This window comes from Bufo bufo, chromosome 10 (assembly GCF_905171765.1).
Source record: "Bufo bufo chromosome 10, aBufBuf1.1, whole genome shotgun sequence".
Lineage (NCBI taxonomy): Eukaryota > Metazoa > Chordata > Amphibia > Anura > Bufonidae > Bufo > Bufo bufo.
Window position 1 is genome coordinate 89,189,224 of NC_053398.1, and position 27,812 is coordinate 89,217,035.

Below are 27,812 nucleotides of genomic sequence, written 5' to 3' on the forward strand. Positions count from 1 at the left end.
GGATTTCACACAAGTGTGCAATAAATTACCGTGCCACACATGTGAATAGGGATTTCAAAATCCAAAGTGGATGAAAACAGTAAACGTTACCATTTTCTCAGCTGTACACATACAAGTTGAAATAACTTTATATACCAGGTTTACTACTGAGCACTTACAGTTCTCGTCTTTCTCTTTTTTGCATGCTTTATAGGGGTCATTTGTATTTAGATGTCGTTATTAGATACATTTGTATTTCTTGCCACATTTTATTACCATTAGGCTACACGCACACAACCGTATGTGTTTTGCGGTCCGTAAATTGCCATCCTTTTTTTTTTTGCGGATCCATTGTAACAATTCCTAAAACGGACAAGAATAGGACATGTTTTTTTTTTTTTTGCGGGGATACGGAACGGACATACTGATACGGACAGCACACGGTGTGCTGACTGCATTTTTTGCGGACCCATTGAAATAAATGGGTCCACATCCTATCCGCAAAAAAAACGGAACGGACACAGAAACAAACAACGTTCGTGTGCATGTAGCCTTATTATAATATTTCTAGTGTATGTTTTGCACGTTAAGAATTGGGCCTATGGAGCTTGCCCACATTTTGTTATACAGTATTGTAAGCTGGTCTAGCCATACTGGGGCAGGAGGTATAGTTTTATTAGTCTGACTAGTGTGACCTTATTAGGAGTCTGTGCTGTGTTAGGAGGGTGGGTTTGACAATATTGCTGGCCCCACTTTTCAAATGTTGCTCTCTTTTTATTACTACATTTACGGCTACAAACGGGCATTAAAAATGGACCAACTGTTAGTTTTTCATGGCCATTCTTCATCCATGTTTACATTCATTTTCTGGCAGTTTGTCAGTTTTTAATGGCTGCTTTGCATCCATTTTTCATGACCATTAAAAACCACCATGAAAAATGAATGAATTTCATTGTTGTTATTCTGGTCAGTGTTTGATATATGTATGTATGAGATAGAATCTATGACACGTTAACGTTTCAGGTGTTGTTTTGTATGCTGTTTGGGTTATTTATTTTACGGTGCCTGCTTTTTTGTATAAATATTTATGGAATTTGTTACAATGTCTACGTAGATCATTTTCTCACACATAATGAAAGTCATCTGTGTGATAATCTAAGGAAAGGAAACATTCTTCAGATAGATGTGATTTTGTGATAAAAGGCCTTAGAAGACAACAAATGCCAGAGTTAGCTTATTCTCACAGTTTAGAAATACCAGGCAATGGAACGTGCTACAAATAGATTTCAGCCTGACCGATGTCTGTGGCTAAATAAAAACGCACCGCAACTATTGAAGTGGATATGATCCTTGTAAAGATAAGAACTATGTTTTCCCTAATAGTTCATACAGAAAGTAAAAAATGTTTAAAAAAAATTGGTGTATTTAAAATTCAAAAAGAGCTGTGCATTGCATCAGTCACCGAGTCAAAAGGCCAGCAACCAAGCACAGGGCAGCCATTTTCTGGGTGTTGTCCCATGTAAAACCTCTGTAAGTGCCCCTTCCCTATATTCTGTAGTTATCCAAGCTACAAATAACCATAGCATGCATAAAGCACTGTGTCAAAATAATACAGCCATACATTGGTTAATTCACATTTCCAAACACTTTCCACCATATACCACACAATAATATACTGTAGAGTGCTACAAAATGCCTATGTGGATAACACCATACAGTGACCCAAACCCACCCCATTAAAGATGAGCTAATTTCCTGAATTTGCATTGGGTCAGATTCTAACAAATCAGAACATTTATTTAGGTCTGAATCAATTCTACCCAAATCACAACCTCTCCAACATATATTGGTGCAGTTCTTAGCACTGGTGCCTTGCAGTGATGGGGTCCTGGGTTTGAATCCAACCGAAGACAACATCTGCATGGAGTTTGTACGTTCTCCCAGTACTTGCGTGGGTTTCCTTCGGGTACCCTGGTTTCCTCCCACACTCCAAAGACACAGTGATGGGGACCTTAGATTGTGAGCCCCATTGGAGATGGCAAGCAGTAATAATATCTGTAAAGGACTGTGAAATATGTCAGCGCTATATAATTAAAGGGTTTCTATCACTTCGTTTCACCTATTTAGCTTTCAGACACTAGCGATCCGCTAGTGTCTGCTCTATCTAACCATCCTAATATAAGAGCTTATTGTCCTGCCGTTTAGCTAAAAAAATAACTTATATAGATATGCAAATGAGCCTCTAGGTGCTATGGGGGCGTGATTAGCACCTAGAGGCTCCGTCTACCTTAACAAACTGCCGCCGCCCAGCGCGTCCCTCCAGCCCGCCCATCTCCTCCGGAATGCGATTCTCCTCGTATTCGGCGCATGCGCAGTGAATGTCTGATCGCTTCCCTGCTCAGACATCTCCACTGCGCCTGCGCCTATGACGTCATAGTGCCCCGAGGAACAGGCGCAGTGGAGATGTCTGTGCAGGGAAGCGATCAGACATTCACTGCGCATGCGCCGAATACGAGGAGCATCGCATTCCGGAGGAGATGGGCGGGCTGGAGGGACGCGCTGGGCGGCGGCAGTTTGTTAAGGTAGACGGAGCCTCTAGGTGCTAATCACGCCCCCATAGCACCTAGAGGCTCATTTGCATATCTATATAAGTTATTTTTTTAGCTAAACGGCAGGACAATAAGCTCTTATATTAGGATGGTTAGATAAAGCAGACACTAGCGGATCGCTAGTGTCTGAAAGCTAAATAGGTGAAACAAAGTGATAGAAACCCTTTAAGTAAAACAAATAAATGGTTGACAGTGTTAATAAACAGCCTGTTTAAAATAGCAATGTGCCATCATATTTTTTTATGCTTTTTTTTAAATTAAAACACATTCCAAAAATTGTCCTTTATTGGGGAAAAAAAAACAGGCCCAGTTGGACGCCTCGCCTGGGGTTATGTGATCCTCTGTCTTCCCTGCCCTGTTTCGCTCACTAGTGTACTGAATTTTCAAAGTGAAATGACGGGCGTTGTTTTGTGCGATTTGCTTAGAATCTATTTGCTCATCTCTACACTCCGTACATGAAGTCTATACAATGTTTAACTTTAAGTTACAATAAAATAACAACTTTATAACAATTTCAATAGTTTTACAGCCATCAACAATCAATAAGGCTCTTATGGCTCAGTAACAGACCAGGGAAGGTGAGTTCTAAGCTAGCAAAAAGGCTGATGCAGTAATCCCATATCCAAGCATCAGGAATGAGCCAGGTCAAACAACTAGTGATTAGAGTTGAGCAAACACCTGGATGTTCGGGTTCGAGAAGTTCGGCCGAACTTCCCGGAAATGTTCGGGTTCGGGATCCGAACCCGAACCGAACTTCGTCCCGAACCCGAACCCCATTGAAGTCAATGGGGACCCAAACTTTTGGGCACTAAAAAGGCTGTAAAACAGCCCAGGAAAGAGCTAGAGGGCTGCAAAAGGCAGCAACATGTAGGTAAATCCCCTGCAAACAAATGTGGATAGGGAAATGAATTAAAATAAAAATTAAAAAAATAAAAATGACCCAATATCAATTGGACAGAGGTCCCATAGCAGAGAATCTGGCTTCACATCAGCAGAGAATCTGGCTTCACGTCAGCAGAGAATCAGTCTCTTCATGCCATAGCAAAGAATCTGGCTTCATGTCAGCAGAGAATCAGTCTCTTCATGCCATAGCAGAGAATCTGGCTTCACGTCACCCACCACTGGAACAGGCCACTGTCACACATTTAGGCCCAGGCACCCAGGCAGAGGAGAGAGGTCCCGTAACAGAGAATCTGGCCTTATGTCAGCGCAGAATCAGTCTTCATGTCATAGCAGAGAATCAGGCTTCACGTCACCCACCACTAGAACAGGCCACTGTCACACATTTAGGCCCAGGCACCCAGGCAGAGAAGAGAGGTCCCGTAACAGAGACTCTGGCCTTATGTCAGCGCAGAATCTGTCTTCATGTCATAGCAGAGAATCAGGCTTCACGTCACCCACCACTGGAACAGGCCACTGTCACACATTTAGGCCCAGGCACCCAGGCAGAGGAGAGAGGTCCCGTAACAGAGAATCTGGCCTTATGTCAGCGCAGAATCTGTCTTCATGTCATAGCAGAGAATCAGGGTTCACGTCACCCACCACTGGAACAGGCCACTGTCACACATTTAGGCCCAGGCACCCAGGCAGAGGAGAGAGGTCCCGTAACAAAGAATCTGGCCTTATGTCAGCGCAGAATCTGTCTTCATGTCATAGCAGAGAATCAGGCTTCACGTCACCCACCACTGGAACAGGCCACTGTCACACATTTAGGCCCAGGCACCCAGGCAGAGGAGAGAGGTCCCGTAACAGAGAATCTGGCCTTATGTCAGCGCAGAATCTGTCTTCATGTCATAGCAGAGAATCAGGCTTCACGTCACCCACCACTGGAACAGGCCACTGTCACACATTTAGGCCCAGGCACCCAGGCAGAGGAGAGAGGTCCCGTAACAGAGAATCTGGCCTTATGTCAGCGCAGAATCTGTCTTCATGTCATAGCAGAGAATCAGGCTTCATGTCACCCACCACTGGAACAGGCCACTGTCACACATTTAGGCCCAGGCACCCAGGCAGAGGAGAGAGGTCCCGTAACAGAGAATCTGGCCTTATGTCAGCGCAGAATCAGTCTTCATGTCATAGCAGAGAATCAGGCTTCACGTCACCCACCACTGGAACAGGCCACTGTCACACATTTAGGCCCAGGCACCCAGGCAGAGGAGAGAGGTCCCGTAACAGAGAATCTGGCCTTATGTCAGCGCAGAATCAGTCTTAATGTCATAGCAGAGAATCAGGCTTCACGTCACCCACCACTGGAACAGGCCACTGTCACACATTTAGGCCCAGGCACCCAGGCAGAGGAGAGAGGTCCCGTAACAGAGAATCTGGCCTTATGTCAGCGCAGAATCTGTCTTCATGTCATAGCAGAGAATCAGGCTTCACGTCACCCACCACTGGAACAGGCCACTGTCACACATTTAGGCCCAGGCACCCAGGCAGAGGAGAGAGGTCCCGTAACAGAGAATCTGGCCTTATGTCAGCACAGAATCTGTCTTCATGTCATAGCAGAGAATCAGGCTTCACGTCACCCACCACTGGAACAGGCCACTGTCACATATTTAGGCCCAGGCACCCAGGCAGAGGAGAGAGGTCCCGTAACAGAGAATCTGGCCTTATGTCAGCACAGAATCTGTCGTCATGTCATAGCAGAGAATCAGGGTTCACGTCACCCACCACTGGAACAGGCCACTGTCACATATTTAGGCCCAGGCACCCAGGAAGAGGAGAGAGGTCGTGTAACAGAGAATCTGGCTTCATGTCAGCACAGAATAAGTCTTCATGTCATAGCAGAGAATCAGGCTTCACGTCACCCACCACTGGAACAGGCCACTGTCACACATTTAGGCCCCGGCACCCAGACAGAGGAGAGGTTCATTCAACTTTGGGTTGCCCCGCAATATAATGGTAAAATGAAATTAAAAATAGTATTGAATGAGGAAGTGCCCTGGAGTAGAATAATATATTGTTAAGGGGAGGTAGTTAATATCTAATCTGCACAAGGGATGGACAGGTCCTGTGGGATCCATGCCTGGTTCATTTTTATGAACGTCAGCTTGTCCACATTGGCTGTAGACAGGCGGCTGCGTTTGTCTGTAATGACGCCCCCTGCCGTGCTGAATACACGTTCAGACAAAACGCTGGCCGCCGGGCAGGCCAGCACCTCCAAGGCATAAAAGGCTAGCTCTGGCCACGTGGACAATTTGGAGACCCAGAAGTTGAATGGGGATGAACCATCAGTCAGTACGTGGAGGGGTGTGCACAGGTACAGTTCCACCATGTTAGTGAAATGTTGCCTCCTGCTAACACGTTCCGTATCAGGTGGTGGTGCAGTTAGCTGTGGCGTGTTGACAAAACTTTTCCACATCTCTGCCATGCTAACCCTGCCCTCAGAGGAGCTGGCCGTGACACAGCTGCGTTGGCGACCTCTTGCTCCTCCTCTGCCTTCGCCTTGGGCTTCCACTGGTTCCCCTGTGACATTTGGGAATGCTCTCAGTAGCAATGTGCGCTTGTACTCGCGCATCTTCCTATCACGCTCCAGTGTAGGAAGTAAGGTGGGCACATTGTCCTTGTACCGGGGATCCAGCAGGGTGGCAACCCAGTAGTCCGCACACGTTGTGGGCAACTCTGCTGTCGTTGCGCAGGCACTGCAGCATGTAGTCGCTCATGTGTGCCAGGCTGCCCAGAGGTAAGGACAAGCTGTCCTCTGTGGGAGGCGTATCGTCATCATACTGTGTTTCCCCCCAGCCACGCACCAGTGATGGGCCCGAGCTGCTTTGGGTGCCACCCCGCTGTGAACATGCTTCATCCTCATCCTCCTCCACCTCCTTCTCATCCTCGTCCTCCTCATCCTCCAGTAGTGGGCCCTGTCTGGCCACATTTGTACCTGGCCTCTGGTGTTGCAAAAAACCTCCCTCTGAGTCACTTCGAAGAGACTGGCCTGAAAGTGCTAAAAATGACCCCTCTTCCTCCTCTTCCTCCTGGGCCACCTCCTCTTCCATCATCGCCCTAAGTGTTTTCTCAAGGAGACATAGAAGTGGTATTGTAACGCTGATAACGGCGTCATCGCCACTGGCCATGTTGGTGGAGTACTCGAAACAACGCAACAGGGCACACAGGTCTCGCATGGAGGCCCAGTCATTGGTGGTGAAGTGTGTCTGATCCGCAGTGCAACTGACCCGTGCGTGCTGCAGCTGAAACTCCACTATGGCCTGCTGCTGCTCGCACAGTCTGTCCAGCATATGCAAGGTGGAGTTCCACCTGGTGGGTACGTCGCATATGAGGCGGTGAGCGGGAAGGCCGAAGTTACGCTGTAGCGCAGACAGGCGAGCAGCGGCAGGGTGTGAACGCCGGAAGCGCGAACAGACGGCCCGCACTTTATGCAGCAGCTCTGACATGTCGGGGTAGTTGCGAATGAACTTCTGCACCACCAAATTCAGCACATGCGCCAGGCAAGGGATGTGCGTCAAACCGGCTAGTCCCAGAGCTGCAACGAGATTTTGCCCATTATCGCACAACACCAGGCCGGGCTTGAGGCTCACCGGCAGCAACCACTCGTCGGTCTGTTGTTCTATACCCCCCCACAACTCCTGTGTGGTGTGGGGCCTGTCCCCCAAACATATGAGTTTCAGAATGGCCTGCTGACGTTTACCCCGGGCTGTGCTGAAGTTGGTGGTGAAGGTGTGTGGCTGACTGGATGAGCAGGTGGAAGAAGAGGAGGAGGAAGCTGAGTAGGAGGAGGAGGAGACAGGAGGCAAAGAATGTTGCCCTGCGATCCTTGGCGGCAGAAGGACGTGCGCCAAACAGCTCTCCGCCTGGGGCCCAGCCGCCACTACATTTACCCAGTGTGCAGTTAGGGAGATATAGCGTCCCTGGCAGTGCTTACTGGTCCACGTATCTGTGGTTAGGTGGACCTTGCCACAGATGGCGTTGCGCAGTGCACACTTGATTTTATCGGACACTTGTTTGTGCAGGGAAGGCACGGCTCTCTTGGAGAAGTAGTGGCGGCTGGGAACAACATACTGTGGGACAGCAAGTGACATGAGCTGTTTGAAGCTGTGTGTGTCCACCAGCCTAAATGACAGCATTTCATAGGCCAATAGTTTAGAAATGCTGGCATTCAGGGCCAGGGATCGAGGGTGGCTAGGTGGGAATTTACGCTTTCTCTCAAATGTTTGTGAGATGGAGAGCTGAACGCTGCCGTGTGACATGGTTGAGATGCTTGGTGACGCAGGTGGTGGTGTTGGTGGTACATCCCATGTTTGCTGGGCGGCAGGTGCCAACGTTCCTCCAGAGGCAGAGGAAGAGGCCGAGGCGGCGGCAGCAGCAGCAGAAGAGGCCGAGGCGGCGGCAGCAGCAGCAGAAGAGGCCGAGGCGGCAGCAGCAGAAGAGGTAGCAGGGGGAGCCTGAGTGACTTGCTTGTTTTTAAGGTGTTTACTCCACTGCAGTTCATGCTTTGCATGCAGGTGCCTGGTCATGCAGGTTGTGCTAAGGTTCAGAACGTTAATGCCTCGCTTCAGGCTCTGATGGCACAGCGTGCAAACCACTTGGGTCTTGTCGTCAGCACATTGTTTGAAGAAGTGCCATGCCAGGGAACTCCTTGAAGCTGCCTTTGGGGTGCTCGGTCCCAGATGGCGGCGGTCAGTAGCAGGCGGAGTCTCTTGGCGGCGGGTGTTCTGATTTTGCCCACTGCTCCCTCTTTTGCTACGCTGTTGGCTCGGTCTCACCACTGCCTCTTCCTCCGAACTCTGAAAGTCAGTGGCACGACCTTCATTCCATGTGGGGTCTAGGACCTCATCGTCCCCTGCATCGTCTTCCACCCAGTCTTGATCCCTGACCTCCTGTTCAGTCTGCACACTGCAGAAAGACGCAGCAGTTGGCACCTGTGTTTCGTCATCATCAGAGACGTGCTGAGGTGGTATTCCCATGTCCTCATCATCAGGAAAAATAAGTGGTTGTGCGTTAATGCATTCTATTTCTTCCACCCCTGGGGAAGGGCTAGGTGGATGCCCTTGGGAAACCCTGGCAGCAGAGTCTTCAAACAGCATAAGAGACTGCTGCATAACTTGAGGCTCAGACAGTTTCCCTGATATGCATGGGGGTGATGTGACAGACCGATGGGCTTGGTTTTCATGCGCCATCTGTGCGCTTTCTGCAGAAGACTGGGTGGGAGATAATGTGAACGTGCTGGATCCACTGTCGGCCACCCAATTGACTAATGCCTGTACCTGGTCAGGCCTTACCATCCTTAGAACGGCATTGGGCCCCACCAAATATCGCTGTAAATTCTGCTGGCTACTGGGACCTGAGGTAGTTGGTTCACTAGGACGTGTGGCTGTGGCAGAACGGCCATGTCCTCTCCCAGCACCAGAGGGTCCACTAACACCACCACGACCATGTCCACGTCCGCGTCCCTTATTAGATGTTTTCCTCATTGTTCCCGTTCACCACAATTTTGAGAATGGCAAATTTGGGAATAGTTTTTCAACCCAGAACAAAAAGTGTGCTTTTACGGTCACTACAAATAACTTGACCAGCTAAAACAGTACAGATTTGGTTGAATAGAAATGTCAGGTCTATTTTTTAGGCGCTGGGTGACAGGCTCAGCCTGCACCAGATGTAGTATATGGCCAAAAAATAACCAGGCTGTTGATGGTTAAATGCACTTCAGTGACACAGGCTCAGCCTGCAGCTGATGTAGTATATGGCCAAAAAATAACCAGACTGTTGATGGTTAAATGCACTTCGGTGACACAGGCTCAGCCAGCAGCTGATGTAGGATATAGCACAAAATAACCACACTATTGATGGTTAAATACACTTGGTGGTAGCTTGTGCTGGCGCACCACAAGCCACAAAATGGCCGACGATCACCCCAGAAAAAAGTGATCTAAAAACGCTCTGGGCAGCCTCAAAAAAGTGAGCAAGTCGTTATTAGCACTTCAATGATCCAGAGCTGCAGATCGATCACAGAATGAAGTCTTTTGGAGGAGTTAATCTGCCTAATCTCGCCCTAACGTCGCAGCTGCAACCTCTCCCTATGCTTGAATCAGCAGAGTGACGTGCAGCGCTACGTGACCCAAGCTTATATAGAGGCTGAGTCACATGCTGCACTGGCCAATCACAGCCATGCCAATAGTAGGCAAGGCTGTGATGGCCTCTTGGGGCAAGTAGTATGACGCTTGTTGATTGGCTGCTTTGCAGCCTTTCAAAAAGCGCCAAGAAAGCGCCGAACACCGAACTCGAACCCGGACTTTTACGAAAATGTTCGGGTTCGGGTCCGTGTCACGGACACCCCAAAATTCGGTACGAACCCGAACTATACAGTTCGGGTTCGCTCATCCCTACTAGTGATCCTAAGGAAATAATGAGGGTGCTTCATCTTTTTTATTTGGCGTTGTATGAGCAGGACGGTGGCCCTGTACATCTGCACAATAAATATCTGCACAATAAATATCTGCACCTACACTGACATCTAAGCAATCTAATGCATCATGTGCTCCAATAACAGCAGAAGAAGTAGCCGGGGTCATTGGACGATGACAAACAATAAATGACCAGTCCAGGATAGATTTGTGAAGGAATTTATTAAGATAATGTTAACAAGATCTTTAAGGGGATTTAGTTGAGGTTGACAGAACAATGATGAATGGGGAGATAACTATTACTTCCAGTGAAGTGGCATTAAGTCATTAAGATGTTTAACAAGAGAGATAAAGAATAAAGATCCATTGCTGCCAATATCATTGATTAATCAAGATGTCAACTATATTAGCCAAATATTGGCAGACAGTTTGGCTGATTGTCAGAATGGCTGTGTTAGGAATAGGACGCAGCATAAGGCTGTGTTCACATCTGTAAACTCCAGTAGTCTGTTCCAGTGGAGGACCAGACTGCCGGAGACAACTGTATTTGGCATAGCCGGATACCACCGTGCACTGCCGGATCCCCATTCAATATATTAGTCATAGTATATAATATAGACAGATATAATAGTAATAGGTCCGGTGGGGATCCAGACGCTTTCTGGTATATATCCTGACAAAAATGCTGCGTTTAGTATTTTCTGACCGGCCAAAAGCCAGCATATATGCCAGACAGCAACCAGAACAGAGTGCCGAAGTTCACAACACAGATGTGAACGCAGCCTAAGGAGGGTCCTGGCGTCAATGGACTGGTTTGATACCCAGTTAGAAAGGTGTAGAGATAAAGAAGAAGTAGGAGTCCAGCAAGTTTTCTGGCTGATGCACAATAGGCGTTCAATAATGTCTGATGACTTTCACCATTCACAGTTTTTCCCAGGATGGAATTTGGGGGCCAGTTTATGAATTTTCTGAACCTGATTTATCATCAACCTAAACCCGAGTTGGTGATAGGAGGGGAGGTTTCTCCGTTATCTGAGTTATGAGAAGGAATGAGGCAGGGCTGTTTAATATATCTCAAAAGCTCTTGTCCCTATCTGGGGGAGTTTTGTCACTGAGTATTAGGCTGGGTTCACACCTGAGCGTATTCGATAAGTGCTGTTTACAGGCGTTTTTATCGGGCGTTTTTGAGGCGTATTTTGGGGCGTTTTTGTATTTTGGAAATGCGCGTCGTATGCGCGTTCTTGCTATTGACCACAGAGGTGTACAATGAAAAACAGGTGTTACGAGCGACAATACGCCCCAAAGAAGCTCCTGTACTTCTTGGGGCGTAGGGCGTTTTACAGAGTGTTCGTACGCGCTGTAAAACGCTTAGGTGAGAGCTATGCCCATAGGGAAACATTGGTTTTTGCCTGTTAAGCGTTTTACAGCGCGTAGGAACGCGCTGTAAAATGCTCAGGTGAGAACCTAGCCTAATGGACTCATTGTCCAGGAATTATAAGAATATATACAGACCTTGAGAAGCCACCCAAAACCCAGATAACAAACAGAAGAGACCCCAGGGAGTGGGCTGGGGGTGGGGTAGGAAAGAGATTGCTCTGATTACACTGATGTATCGTTGTAATGTCTTAATGGACTATCCCACAACAAATATTTGAAGTTTTGAAACCAGCACCTGGATCTGAATGCTTTAGTAACTGCATGCAATCAAACATTTAGTAACCAGTACGGGGCTGGTTCTAGATTTGTTAGAAAGAGATTGTCATGTCCTATATGATGTCTGATTTTCATTTTTTACATGGGAGAAAGAAAATGAAGAATAAAATGACAATAGTGTCCACCTTTAGCAGTCCGCCAGCCAACGTCTGCCACAGAGACTGGACCTGACCCTCCACATGCATGTCACTGGGCAGTACTGGATTCCATTCCTAGTGTCTTTCAGCATAACATACCTGGTGCTAGTTCACACTTTGATATTTGCTACATTTTTTGTATTCTACAATATGAATGGATCTGAGAATAAAAAAAAGGAAGACTCATAATCTTTCCATTGCTCTTCTACATCCTGTACACTTCACTCCTGCTGGCAAGAAATGTGTATGGTATATGGTATTTCAGTGTTCACCTGGAAGTGAATCTGAAATTACTCTACACATGTAATAGATTTCCCATATCATAGCGCCATACTAGGTCCAAATAATGCTATCATATAGTATCCATGAAATACCAACATGCGTGTCCAAATTATGTCACAATACAGTAATAATGCAATATTGCAAATAATACTCGTACAGTAACATCCACGCACATCCACGTCCCATACGGTAGGGTCAAATACAGTGTTCCTGTGTATTAATGCCAGCCATTCTGTTATAGTACTAGTTAAATTGCCTTCGAGGTACTGCCAGCTACAGTGCAATGTAATGTAGTACCTGCCACATTGTCATAATAGCAGCGGCCATAGAGCTGATTCTACAATCACTGTTCACCTCCACCTATTACTCCGTGGCCGGCAGCATGTAAAAGGCATCTCACTTGTAACTTTCCTCATGCACCAAGATTCATGCACCAAACTCTGAGGGCAGATGCCCAGATTAGATATTAACAGAGAACCCGCCACTCGAAAAGGCAATACTCAAATCAATATAAAATTAATGAAAGCAATCATAACCTGACATTTAGGTCTAAGCCTTCCTCGGATAATCGGATCCACCACAGGAATGGACTGAACTGCAAAAAACCAATATAGCGCTGAGGTCACATTCTCAGATGGCCGTGCCTATACTCCGTCCTGTAAAGCGGCAGTTGCTGGAGGGAAATTCTACAAAAGAATGCTCCCAACAGTGTCAATACAGAAATTATGGGGTGAATTTATCACTCCTCCATGCCAGCTTTATGGTGTAAAAAAGTTGGAAACCTTGTTTTTGTGACTTTTTGAATGCCATTGCACCTAAATCTAGGCACAAGTGGTGTTTCTACACTGCACTTGCCACTTTCCAAAAAGGGGGTGTAATGAAGGTGGGTAGGTGGGCCTGGCAAATGTAATCTTCTTTTACACCAGTTTTCCATGTGCCATAGATTTCAGTCTAGACGCATGGACTATCTAATTTATGACGAAGCGCAGGGTATGTCGCTGACTGCTGTAAAATGCACAAATGAAGCCAGAAATCCACAGTTGCTTTGAGCTGCGGTACATTTCTGTTTAGGTGTGTGGACTGCCGGAGGACGCGCCTAATTTATGACGAGGCCTGTTCATCATTTACAAAGTACAGTTTAATAAGATATCAATCTGCACACAAAAATCGCTGTATAACCAAAGATGCCATGCAATGGAAAATTCAATAAGCTTCTCAGTTATGTGACATTTATGAATCCAATTTCAGCCATTTTTAAGATATACCTGAACTAAATGGCGTAGGCCACCTGATGGGCAGAGTGTAAATACACATCGAGCAATAACATCAAATTTATCAGTGTTAGGCCTCATGCACACGACCGTGCCGTTTTTTGCGGTCCGCAAACCGCGGATCCGCAAAAAACAGAAGCCACCCGTGTGCCTTCCGCAATTTGCGGAACGGAACGGGCGGCCCATTGTAGACATGCCTATTCTTGTCCGCAAAACGGATAATAATAGGACATGCTATATTTTTTTTTGCAGGGCCTTGGAACGGAGCAACGGATGCGGACAGCACACAGAGTGCTGTCCGCATCTTTTGCGGCCCCATTGAAGTGGATGGGTCCGCATCCGAGCTGCCAAAACTGCGGCTAGGATGCGGACCATAACTACGGTCGTGTGCATGCCCTATTCCAACCTATCCTATTTCTTATAATTGTATTAAAAAGCTAGGTGTGGGATCCGGCCAGTTCTCCCTGGCTCTCTTGAAGTGATTGTTGAAACAGCAGCTGGTTTGGATAAGTGTAAAGAAGCAAAATGTCAACTGGGTCCCCACCTTTATTTAAAATGCTTCGACTTGAGGTGGGAGCTCCACCTTCAATTGTATCAGCAGCTTCGGGACACCGACAGAGGCAACTCCTATCGCAGAGCAGGGAGACATAGACTCTCTGCAATGCCATCCCATAGGCCGCAGACTACATGAGGCCTGCAGCCTAGAAGACTAAGGCCCCTTTCACACGGGCATCGCAGAAGAGGTCCGGATGTGTTGCGGGAAACCCGCACGAGTGCGCACGCAATTTCAGTCGGTTTTCTCTGCGATTGCATTGTTCAGTTTTTTCTGCGCGAGTGCAAAGCGTTTTAATGCGTTTTGCACGGGTGTGATAAAAAACTGAATGTTGGTACCCAGACCCGAACCCGGACTTCTTCACTGAAGTTCGGGTTTGGGTTTGGTGTTCTGTAGATTTTATTATTTTCCATTATAACATGGTGTGGTAATATGAACAGTGCTGGAAGGTGTGTTGTCCCACTTCAGGTACCTCAGATGGGTGAGACAGATAAAATCCAGAGAGTGGCAGTAGTCTCAGCAAAGCATAGTTTGCTGAGACATTTTTGTATACATTTTCTGGGCTAAGATTTTACTTGCACTGGTGGCTAGGCTTGGTAGAGGGAGTTGCCAGTCCACACCCTTCCAGTACGGGTTTTCCTTTCTACCTGAGGTGATAGCAGGTGAGGCCTGCTGTAATCAGGCTGGCATAAAGCGCCTCAGAGTAGGTCAGTCTGGGAACAGATACGCTGTGAGATACAGAGACCCAGAGCAGAGGCTCTGTGCGTGGTCTCAGCTTGCCAGGCTGAGACACCAGGGCATTGTGACAGCCCGAAGTTTGGGGAACGCTGTGACGCCAAAATTCAAGGGTCACAAGGCCGGAGTCGGGAGGACTGTTGGGCAACACTTCCCCATACAGGTACAGGACTGATTACAGCCGGAGAGGCTGGGGAACTACGGGCTGAGAAAAAGCCGCATATGGGTTCCGTGTGTGAACAGGGTTCTGTAGCTGAGTCAGGGCCACGTAACAGGTGTTGCGAGAGCCCAGCCGGGCAGGTATTTGTTTTGTTTTTATGTATGTGGGAACCTCATCACACCCAGTGATTATTAACTGGACTGTTCAGTGTATGAAAAATGTCCCAATAAATGCAATGTTTGGCCCCGAAATCTGCGGTGGACGACGATTCTTGTGAGAATGACCCCCCAAGTACAGCGATCCCTTACAATGGTTATAACGGAAAATAATAGCATTATTAATACAGAATGCTAAGTAAAATGACCATTGAGAGTTAAAAAATACAAAAAAAAAATTCTCACCTCATCCACGTGATCACGCAGCCATTATCGTCTTCTTTCTTCTTCTTGCAGGACTTGCAAAAGGACTGGCGCTGACGTCATCGCGCTCACCCCACATTGAGCGCGATGACGTCAGCGCAGGTCCTTTTGCAGGTCCTGCAAGAAGAAGAAAAAAGACGATAACGGCTGCGCGATCACGTGGATGAGGTGAGTAATTTTTTTTGTATTGTTTAACCCTCAATTGACATTTTACTAAGCATTCTGTATTAAATAATGCTATTATTTTCCATTATAACCATGTTATAATGGAAAATAAAGTAAATGAACTTTAATGGGGTCCTGGGGCTCATCCCTATTTATTCACATCGTCTCCTTAGCAACAATCCGTGAAAATCCCATTGCATCCCCACTTGCTTGCGGATGCAATGCCAGTTTCACGCAGCCCCATTCACTTCTATGGGGCCGTGAAAAACGCAGAATATAGAACATGCTGCGATTTTCACGCAACGCACAAGTGATGATTGAAAAACATCGCTCATGTACACAGACCCAATGAAATGAATGCGTCAGGATTCAGTGCGGGTGCAATGCGTTCATGTCACGCATTGCACCCATGGGGAAAACTCGCCCGTGTGAAAGGGGCCTAAGGAATAGCACTGAGGACATCACTGTACTGTTCCGTCTGTGCCTGACATTATCTGACCAAACTCTGGGCTCAGAATATAGCCCAATTCAGTAAGGGTGCGCCATTGTTTTTAGTTACTTTGTAAATGCTCTTATCCAATAACTATTACACATAGTAGCAGGGAATCGAGTGGAGGAGGCCTAAAACATACCTTGCGGGTATTTCCAGACAAGAATTTATATTATCCTACCGCCTTTCCATTCATCAAAAGGTATTTGCAAGCAGAATTTAAACCCTGAACATGTCCCTAAGTACATACAAGAGTGTTCCTAATAGTTATCAGATAACTTCTACTTTTCTCTAGTCATTTTCTTGTAAATGCAGTGCACGGTTGTGCTTAAACAAGGTCTTACTTACTACAAGCTTCTTAGAAAACCTGTGCACACAACAGATCCTTTGTTAAAACGGGGAACCATATTCATTAGACAAAGGGTCAAGTGACTGATAGAGGTGCATTAAATAAGTACACTAGCCTTAGCCTTAATTTCATTCTATACATGGTATTCATTTTATCCATGTATCTGTAACAAGAATCTAAATCCTGGCCCTTGAGAACAAACAAAGTCACTGCATATAATAAGACGTAATAGATAACAGATAGAGCAAAGGTGAAGGCTGTGGCTGGTAGACTTTCTTCACAAGGAGGTGTATACTGCCCATTCCCTGGCTCTAAGATCACAGCTGCTTCTTCATTTTTATGTACCCTGTTATGTTCTATATCCTGCAGCCCCAAAGAGTTAGTGCGCATGTGCGTATGTTGTTTCATCCAAAGTGGGAAACACAGGCCCCTGTTCTACTGATCCACAGGATAGGGGATACGTTGTTGTAATAGGACAACCTATGTGGCGAGTTCCAGAAGTTAGAGACAAATCATTGATTTCAATGGACACTGTGTAATGCTTAATTTGCCCTGTGGAGGCACTGCAGGAAAACTAAACACTTACTCCCAAGTTTCCACACAGATTGCAACTGATTTCTTGAGGGCTTGAACGGGGAACACTTTCTGATTATATTGTCAGGGGACTATTCTGACAAGTACAGATTTTCACAAAGTGGGCAACTTCCTTAATGATAAATACTATTAAAGTGACTAGGTCCTTTTTTAAATGTGGAATGCAACTGTTTATATTAGCTATTTATTTATAGCATTTCCTTTCTCAGTGAAACAAACTTTCTTGGTTTAATATCAAGCACTACATATCACTGAAGCTATTGCTGGCCTTTCTGTGCAACCTCTCACATAGGAGTAGTGTATCTCAGCTCTTGTTGTCTTTTTAGAATCTGGCTAGGTTCCAAGGAGACCCAGGTTCCACAAGACCCTAGATGGGAAACAGACCAGGAAATATCTGTATTTCCAGATTCTGACAAACTAAATACAGACTGTTTTAAGAAAGGCAGATATAGCATTATATCAGAATAGATACAGACAAGATGCTGCATTTGACAGGGAAATTGTTACAGACAATGGCTGTAAAACCACTGTACCAACCAATCAGTTTGACTTTGGGCTATACCTAAGGGCATTATCCTGGCGGTCCCCTGGGTTTCACCCTTTAACCCCTATACAGGGATCTGGACTTTACTGAAAGCCACTAGGCCACTACCTCTCAGGCACGGTTGGCTGTTGACCCACAGGAATCAGTGACACTGGTACATGGCAACAATGGGACAGGCAAAACACATAGTCAGGAAATAGGCAGAGGCCAGGGCTGGCAGAGTTTGTGGTAATCCGTGAACCAATCCAAAGGTCAGGGCAGCAGAACAGTAAAGTGAACAGACACAGGTAACAGTACAGACCAAAAGTTTGGACACACCTTCTCATTCAAAGAGTTTTCTTTATTTTCATGACTATGAAAATTGTAGATTCACACTAAAGGCATCAAAACTATGAATTGACACATGTGGAATTATATGCATAACAAACAAGTGTGAAACAACTGAAAATATGTCATATTCTAGGTTCTTCAAAGTAGCCACCTTTTGCTTTGATTACTGCTTTGCACACTCTTGGCATTCTCTTGATGAGCTTCAAGAGGTAGTCCCCTGAAATGGTTTTCACTTCACAGGTGTGCCCTGTCAGGTTTAATAAGTGGGATTTCTTGCCTTATAAATGGGGTTGGGACCATCAGTTGCGTTGAGGAGAAGTCAGGTGGATACACAGCTGATAGTCCTACTGAATAGACTGTTAGAATTTGTATTATGGCAAGAAAAAAGCAGCTAAGTAAAGAAAAACGAGTGGTCATCATTACTTTAAGAAATGAAGGTCAGTCAGTCAGCCGAAAAATTGGGAAAACTTTGAAAGTAAGGGCTATTTGACCATGAAGGAGAGTGATGGGGTGCTGCGCCAGATGACCTGGCGGCCTCCACAGTCATCGGACCTGAACCCAATCGAGATGGCTTGGGGTGAGCTGGACCGCAGAGTGAAGGCAAAAGGGCCAACAAGTGCTAAGCATCTCTGGGAACTCCTTCAAGACTGTTGGAAGACCATTTCAGGGGACTACCTCTTGAAGCTCATCAAGAGAATGCCAAGAGTGTGCAAAGCAGTAATCAAAGCAAAAGGTGGCTACTTTGAAGAACCTAGAATATGACATATTTTCAGTTGTTTCACACTTGTTTGTTATGTATATAATTCCACATGTGTTAATTCATAGTTTTGATGCCTTCATAGTCATGAAAATAAAGAAAACTCTTTGAATGAGAAGGTGTGTCCAAACTTTTGGTCTGTACTGTAAGGAACAATAACAACCACAATAACGAAACAGACAGACTGGATTATGTTTTTTCTATAGATTCTAGCAAGCTTAAGAGACATAGCAAGATCTGTAGAGACTGATTGCACAGGAGCAGCTGATTAGCAATAGGACTATGGTATGCAGCATCTCACACAGCAGTAGAGGATTAGTCCTAGCAGTGCTGCAGACAGAGGAACAATGAATACAAGCCCTAATTCACATACAGGAAGCCAGTGCATGTGTATACAAGGCAGAGACAGCCATCAACCATATAACAGAAATTACAGGGTTAATTTCTTGTTGTTAAGTGCAAGGTCCTGGTAACGAATATGCTAAAATTGATCCTACTACATGTACTTACAAAGATAAAAAAACAATCATCTGGCAATACACATAGATACAGCTAGAGCAGAGGAATAAAGCATGGTACCACATAGGCCAGTAGCCCCAGCAACACATAAGAAATAATTTCGCACCTTGAGCAGGAAAGAACTGGGAACTGCTTATATGTCTTAATCAACTGCAGTCACTTCCGATCATATAGTGAAACCAGTCACCTATGCAACAATATACTCCAAGGGGCAAAAAGGAGGGGTAATCAGCGGTGCTGACCCAAGAACATAGGGGGACAATTATTAAGACTGCCGTTTTCCACGTCGGTCTCAAGTCCCTCTGCGCTGCTGAAGGAAGTGCCAAATGTATGCAGAGGTGCAGGCCATTACATAAGTTTGGTGCTTCGTCTGTTAGGCTGTGCGGCAGGCTTAAAGGGGTTGTCTGGGTTCAGCGCTGAACCCGGACATACCTCCATTTTCACCCAGGCAGCCCCCCGATGCTCTCCTCTGCCCTGTGCTAAATCGCGCAGGGCAAAGGCATTTTCTGGAGTTCCGGTGACGTACCGGGCTCTCTATGGGGCTGGCAGGAACCCCGGTGACGTCAGCGGCACTGATGGGCGGGCTTTAGCCAGTAAAACGGCTAGGGCATCGCTAAAGCACGCCAATCAGAGCCGTTGACGTCACTGAACAAAATGCTGGGCGGAAGCTTCCGCACAGCAGTGTGTTATTGTAAACAAAAGAGCCCTTGCCCTGCGCGATCTAGCACAGGGCAAGGGAGCGCATCGGAGCATGAGAGGGCTGCCTGGGTGAAAATGGAAGTATGTCCGGGTTCAGCTCTGTACCCAGACAACCCCTTTAACTCTACGCCAGCCCTCTTGCTGGAATAGATTTAAGCCATTATCCATGCTAAAAACCGGCATGGAAAATAATAAATGAGGCATACCTGCTGGCCTGTCTGCTTCCCCAACCAGACAACACCCCCTATTCTCACCACTTTGGAAAAGTGGCGTGGGCAAGGTAAAGTCAGAGATTTTACTGCACAAATGGCGTGTGACAAAATTTGCGACCTATTTATACCACAAAAGTGGCGTAAATAGATTAGTAAATGTCTCCCATAGTCCCTCACATATAGCCCCAGAGACACATACTTTCTGACTGTTTCGGGTCACCAGTGCTGACTATATCTCCTCTTTACTCTTTGGAGTATACACGTAGAGCAGCACACTAAACAAGATCTCAACAGCATTGGTCATATAGCTGGATAATTATTTCACATTTTCACTAGTGACTGAAATCATTTGCCGATGCATTTTATGTCACATGCTTTGCAATATCAATCTAGTGATTACCCAATATCTGCTAAATTCTTGCAACGTTGCACAATAAATGGAAGTAGCAATCTGACATAGGAAATTATGGCACAAAAGTTGGTAGGTTTGAAGAAGTAAGATGCAAGATATACTGTAGAAGGCCCATTACCGTACATTATACGTGCTGAATTGGTAGAGCTGCAGTTAATAGGCCAAAAGCCTGAAGGTGGTGTACTATTAGGGTACAGCCACATGAGCAGGTTTCTTCTGCATGTAGTTTTGAAAGCCAAAATCAAGAGTGAATTCAAGAAAGAAGAGAAGCGGTATCTGTCCTTTATACATTTTCTCCTTTTATAATCCACTCCTGATTTTGGCTCCCAAAACTGCATGCAGAAACCTGATCATGTGGGTGTACCCTCAGGTCCCACGACAACACTTCCAACCTTAGGCTCTGGCCTTGTTCATATCTTTCATGTTCACAGACATGCATACATGGCTGCCAATATTTAAGCCATTATAGGATGCACACGAATACAAGGAGTGTATGTAACCCTGAGAGTTAGGAATGATTAGTGGTGGGGAATTAATCCCACTCAGGGTATGGTTCACACGTTCAGGTTTCTTGATGAAGTTTTTGAAGCCAAAATCGGGAGTAGATCATAGAGGAGAGAAAGTATAAAGGACAGATATGACTTCTTTTTTTTTTTTATTCACTCCTCATTTTAGCTTAAAAAATGGCATAAGGAAAGTTGAATGTGTGACCGAACCCTCATAATGGTTCTTGAAAGCTCCTCTGATTCTATTTCCTGGCCTTCAAAAACAGTTATTATTTATAGTGCATGCATGCATTTACCCTTTCTGCTTATGACTCCTGATTGTTGATGGTGAGGAAGGTGATTTATTATAATGTGTCCATGTTCTTCCTCCTCTATCCTTTCTACTATTCATAACGTTAGTGCCTAATATAAGATTAAAACTGTAAAGCACGGCAGCACTCCAAGCATGACTGACAGCACAAATGTTATTGTATGGTATGATCCACAACTGACGAAAAAACCTTGTTGCCACACCAGCCCCTACCAGAGTATCAATTTAAAAGGGCAATTTGGAAAGTGAAAGCAATCATCTCATTTGTTGCTATAAGCAGTGCCACCCTTTGCCGTTTCAACACGATCTACCAATTTCACTTACGATAAGCTGCATGTTGTAGAAACTCATTGCATGCTTGGCAGTGACTATGAGGGGTACAAGGGCTGAAGCCTCACCCCTGGCCTTGGTGCATAACTACGTGTAGGCCATGAAGAGAGGTAGTCAAAGCAAATATTCAGCTGCTTCTGTAAATCAGAAAAAAGGAACCACTGCTCTTAAGAAACCACAAGACAGAAACCTAACATAAAGGAAGCAAAGTGTACTTCTCCCTAGTTTCACCCTTTAAGATCCACCACCAAGTCTCCGAGCATCTTACAGACTCTGCTATAGTATATTACTTCTGGGATGCAGTCACGTTTAGGGAGCTGCCACATGTCCCCACATAGTGACAATCAGTGATATCATTTCAGGAGATCTAACAGAACCCATTTTATGGCGATTTATGAGGTACCCGGCTCAGAGCTGCATTTCATAATTTTGCAAAATGTAAAGGAAATTCTTAAATATTTCACACAGTTCAAAATCCCCAAAAAAGGACTGCATTCCTGATGGCAGTGTGACTGCAGCGGAGGCCATGCCAGAGCACGTTTGTTTTCAGCTTTCTCGGTGATTACTCACAGAGACCTAAGAAGGTGGCCACAAAATGGTCAGAGGACACAAAGGTCACCTAAACCTGTTCTCCTCCAGAATTTGGAGTAAATAAAGGACTTCGAATAGTTGGAAGATAAGATGGTCAGCAAATAAAGTTCAAAGTAATATGACAATCGTTTATATTTCCAGCCTGACATCTATCTGTAACTTTACTTGTCGGTCATATGTGTGTTGCATATTATTAAAGTGCTCCATTGTAAAGAGTGTGATGGCACAGCCTATAATTTACATAGAAGGTGCGTGTGTTGGTGCGATGACTGCTGTGTTGACAGAGAAGACAACAACAAGAGCAAATGTAGTAGTGCCCCCAGTGGGGAAATAATCACTGGGCGAGCATGACTAGCATACACAGCAGTCAACCTAGAGATACATGACCAGAGGTGGCCATTTTGCATTTAATTACATATAAGCGACTACACCGCCTTGTACTCTCTACTTTTTCATATCATTTTTATAGGATAAAGCTCTGCAGCCAGCCTCAGTAATATCATCATCCATCACTGGGGTTACCCTTCTACAACACCAAGTTACCATGTCCCATAAAAAAACATATCACAGCAATCCTCTTATACATCTGACTCCTACAACGGAGGCCCAAGAAAAGGTCAACAAAGTGACCCTCAACAAAAAGGAGCCTTATAAACGGAAACTTGGTAACACGTCTGTGTATGGTTAATCTAGTGATTCCGCATTACTGTGGCATTGTGCTGACATGTCGCTGTTACATCATAGACCAGGATGTTACGGATACAAATGGACACATATATTATAGAACACACCGGCTTGATAATGACTGTCCATTTTGACATTTCCATGAGAAACTAGAGCAGGGCACACGTTCACCTCACACAAAACAGGCTCAGGCGTATCATTGCTCCACACAACAGATATTTCATGCGCAGTATTTGTGAACCACAGGACTATGGCTTCTCAGATAATGTGTCAAAGTGCGGTCATCTCACCATTTCTGGGTGCACTCTAATATCAGTTCCTGGTAAGAGGCCACAAACTGGAAGCGGGATGCTCTCTTGCCAGTACGTTGAAGTCTCTTCCATACTGAAGTCATGGTTGTCTCTTTCAGTGACAGTCTCCGACACTCTCCAGCATGATTATGGGTGCAGAACACAAATGTTTCCTTGCTGTTGGTGACTCAGTTGAGCTCTCTTCTTGCCTCTCCCTTCCTGTTGCTTTCTCAGTCAGCCTCACAGTTCATGTGCTTGTAATTGAATACAGCATTTGTCTGCTGAACCTGTCCCCTTGTCCTGGCTCTTCTGAGTAGAGGAGCAGATCCTGGTGTCTGTGCTGAAACTTTACCTTACTTTTCAGGGTGTTTGCCTGTCAGAGACAGTACAGTCACTGTGCCTCCTTGTAATAGCCTCGCCTGTCAGTGACAGCCCCTTTCACTGTAGTAAAGCCTCTTTCAGTCTACCTCTGACAGCTTCCCCGTCTTTGCCTAATGGGTGATTCTAGACAGTCTCTTCGACCCCTGTGTCTCTCTGGTTAGAAGTTCCTCTCTGTCTCTTTCGCTCTGTGTGTCTTTATGTGTTTTTTTAGTCTCTTATCTCACCCCCCTGAGTTAGAGACAGCCTGTTCCCCTCAGCTAGGAGAAGTAAAACTTGAAGGAGGAGGGAGGGCAGAGGGAGTGTCTGGGACTGTATATATCTATCTGTATATACAGAACCGTCTGTGTCGCCTGCGCCAGTATCATAAATCAGCAGACCATTTCATACACATTGTTTCATTTGCTCCTCTGGATGGAAAATCATTAGAGGCAGGCACTGGGCGCAGTTAGATATTCAGCAGTCATTTCATGTGCTGTTTCCATATCTATCTAGCAGCATTTTCTCCTGGTGTAAATATATTGAAAAGCATTGCATCCGGGCTGAACCCCATATTTATGATGCCCATGCATTACATTAAGGGCCAGTTTACACCGAATTTTTGGGCGCTGATTTTGGAGCGTTTGTGTCTCAAAATCGACTCAAAAAAAGTCTCGGTTTCGGTTCCAAGTGGTACCGAATTTCTGATTCGCTCATCCCTTTTATATATATATATATATATATATATATATATAATTATCTTTTTATTTTTTAAACCCTGGATTAACCCCATAAGCACCTGAATGTAAGTCTCAGATGCCCTGAATCAGCGTTTGACGCGACATCTGAGGGGTTAAATGACAGGGGGCGACACAGTCGCCATTGCCCATGATTGCGCCCGCTCCAGACAATGAAAATCCATTCATGACGAAGTAATTTAGAACAGATAACAGGCCAAACTGGATGGACAAATGTCTTTTTTCGGCCTTATATACTATGTTACTATGAATCAAATTTCTTGACGATGTATGGCGAAGCTGCCAAGTCAAATTTTTCAAAATTTTGCTCATCACTAGTCATCAGTTCAAAAATCCTGCAAAACCCTTTTATTCCTGGGAGTTGTAATGGACATAATGGTTGTAAAATGGCTTAGGACATTGTATTAATAAGAGAATCTGGGACATTAATAGGACAAGTGAATCTGTCTCCAGGAAATTCACTATTATTCATAGTGTCTTGTAGTGCTAGCCCAGCGGAATGTAATGACACCTAACACTTAGTGATCCGGTGCATCAGTCTCTAGAAAAACTTTTAATACATTTTAGAAAACTATTAATCCTTATGCAAATGAATAGTTAAAGTGTAACTGCCGTTTCATTTTTTATTCCCTAATGGTATAGTACACCCTGCTGTATAAGTGCTTTTGTGATTTAAAATTTGATCATTTTCAGTTTTACCTGCTAATAACTCCCACAAATGCATGCTACTTTCCTATTCAGCAGCTCTCATCTCACAGCGTTGCCATGTGCAGTCCGTCTTCTCAGTATTATAACAAGAGACGGATGTGCTGAGCTCTGGGAGGACAGCCTGGAGCTATGCTAAGGGAGAAAGTGGAGGGGGGAGGGATGCTTTAGATGCTGATATCTTCTCAATGGTAGCAGCTAGAAATATGCAACTGGTCTTGTTTGAAAGCTGACAGTCCAGTCTTTCATACAAGAACATCTGAATGACAGTCCAAGCAACAGAGGTGAAATCACTGTTAGAAATAGAGTCGGGAATAATCGCGGGTAAAATCTGCTTTTACTTTAAGCTTCATTCACAGCATCCCAATTTCTATCATTGATATCTTCCCCTGTACTGAACAGATTTATGACATTCTGGTATTGTCTAAAAAGCGTGGAATCTCAGCCCATATTTTTAGCTGGTAACAAACCAGAGATATAATCAGCTAAATCAGCCCCTCCCCCTGACAGTCTGGAAGAGAATGAAGGACAGCTGGCTATTAAGAGGTTAAAAGAAATGCTTACTAATTTAATGCAATTGCAGGACTTGTCTCTGGTTAGCTGTATGTGAGGATACACACTGCTCTGATTGGTCCTGCTAGTTCATGTGAGGGGAGCATGGGCTTATGGGAAGTGAGGGAAATACAGGATGGCCTCAAGGAAGGGCAAAGATCATCACAGGAAGAGAAGCAGAGGCCATCTTAGGAAGATGCTGAAATAGAGGCACAGAGAAAAATGGCTGCTAAGGGCTGAATACAGACATCAGAAAGGTAAAATTAGCTGAAAAATGCAGCTTCATGAATATCTTCCCTTCAGCATCACATATGTTAGGAATTAGATTTTTGGTAGTGAAATGGCAGTTACACTTTAAGTGCACTGAGGGCAGAAACAAGCCACTCTGTGCACTCCTGTTCCCCCTCCTGCAAGTCTTTTCCTATCCGTCTTGATTGACACAACTAGGTTCCTGTATAGTCATCTCGCCTGGCCCTGTAAGTGAAGGAGAAGGAGCAGAGTGTCTTGGGCCTGTCCCATACTTCCCAACTTTTCAAAAGTCTAAGGAGGGACAACAGTAGTGACACGCTACAGCAAATCATTTTTACACAAAGCCACATCTCTAAGTCCACCCAAAGTCTTTACCCAATCCTCTTAGTGTCCCCCATACAGTTATTATTCCCCATTACTGCCTGCACACAGTAGTTATGTCCTCTTTGTGCCTGACACATTAGTTAGGCCCCCACACAGTAGCTATACCCCCTTAGTGCCCACAGACAGCAGTCAGGCCCCCTTTAGCACCCCTACACAGTAGTTATGCCCCCTTATTGCCTCCACACAGTAGTTATGGACCCATAGTGTCCCCACACAGTAGTTATGCCCTCTTTACAGTGTGTTAAGGCTACTTTCACACTTGCGTTCGGGGCTCCGCTTGTGAGTTCCGTTTGAAGGCTCTCACAAGCGGCCCCGAACGGATCCGTCTAGCCCTAATGCATTCTGAGTGGATGCGGATCCGCTCAGAATGCATCAGTTTGGCACCGTTTGTCCTCCGCTCCGCTCAGCAGGCGGACCCCTGAACGCAGGTTGCAGCGTTCGGGTGTCCGCCTGGCCGTGCGGAGGCAAACGGATCCGTCCAGACTTACAATGTAAGTCAATGGGGACGGATCCGTTTGAAGTTGACACAATTTGGCTCAGTTTTCAAACGGATCCGTCCCCCATTGACTTTCAATGTAAAGTCAAAACGGATCCGTTTGCATTATCATGAACATGGTAATGCAAACGGATCCGTTCTGAACGGATACAAGCGTTTGCATTATAGGTGCGGATCCGTCTGTGCAGATACCAGACGGATCTGCACCTAACGCAGGTGTGAAAGTAGCCTAACAAAGTTTTTTTTTTAACCACCTCCGGACCGCTGTACGCACAGACGCGTCCTGGAGGTGGTTGATTCATTCCGAGTGGATGCGCCGGCGCGTCCTCTCGCGAGACGCGAGATTTCCTGTGAACGCGCGCACACAGGCGCGCGCGTTCACAGGATCGGAAGGTAAGCGAGTGGATCTCCAGCCTGCCAGCGGCGATCGTTCGCTGGCAGGCTGGAGATGTGATTTTTTTTAACCCCTAACAGGTATAATAGACGCTGTTATGATAACAGCGTCTAATATACCTGCTACCTGGTCCTCTGGTGGTCCCATTTGTTTGGATCGACCACCAGAGGACACAGGCAGCTCAGTAATATGTTGCACCAAGCACCACTACACTACACCCCCCCCCTGTCACTTATTAACCCCTTATTCACCCTTGATCACCCTTGATCACCCCTGATCACCCTATATAGACTCCCTGATCACCCCCTCTGTCATTGATCACCCCCCTGTCATTGATAACCCCCTGTATGGCTCCATTCAGAGGTCCGTATGAATTTTACGGATCCACTGATAGATGGATCGGATCGGCAAAACACATACGGACGTCTGAATGGAGCCTTACAGGGGCGTGATCAATGACTGTGGTGATCACCCCATATAGACTCCCTCATCACCCCCCTGTCATTGATTACCCCCCTGTAAGATCCATTCAGATGTCCGCATGATTTTTACGGATCCACTGATAGATGGATCGGATCCGCAAAACGCATACGGACGTCTGAATAAAGCCTTACAGGGGCGTGATCAATGACTGTGGTGATCACCCCATATAGACTCCCTGATTACCCCCCTGTCATTGATCACACCCCTGTAAAGCTCCATTCAGACGTCCGCATGATTTTTACGGATCCACTGATAGATGGATCGGATCCGCAAAACGCATACGGACGTCTGAATAGAGCCTTACAGGGGCGTGATCAATGACTGTGGTGATCACCCCATATAGACTCCCTCATCACCCCCCTGTCATTGATTACCCCCCTGTCACTGATCACACCCCTGTAAAGCTCCATTGAGACGTTCGCATGATTTTTACGGA

General features: G+C 45.7%; 1 protein-coding gene across 4 annotated transcripts in view; it reads right to left on the minus strand.

Annotated features, from left to right (window-relative positions):
• The window catches only part of EHBP1L1 (EH domain binding protein 1 like 1), a 152,488-nt gene extending 128,864 nt beyond the window's left edge, over nt 1-23,624 (minus strand). For all 4 annotated transcript variants that reach the window (XM_040410129.1, XM_040410127.1, XM_040410128.1 and 1 more), the window contains exon 1: nt 22,999-23,624. In XM_040410129.1, coding sequence (XP_040266063.1) covers nt 22,999-23,102 — 104 coding nt within the window. In that variant the 5' untranslated portion in view covers nt 23,103-23,624. The remainder of the gene's footprint in view (nt 1-22,998) is intronic.
• Between the last annotated feature and the right edge of the window lie 4,188 nt (nt 23,625-27,812).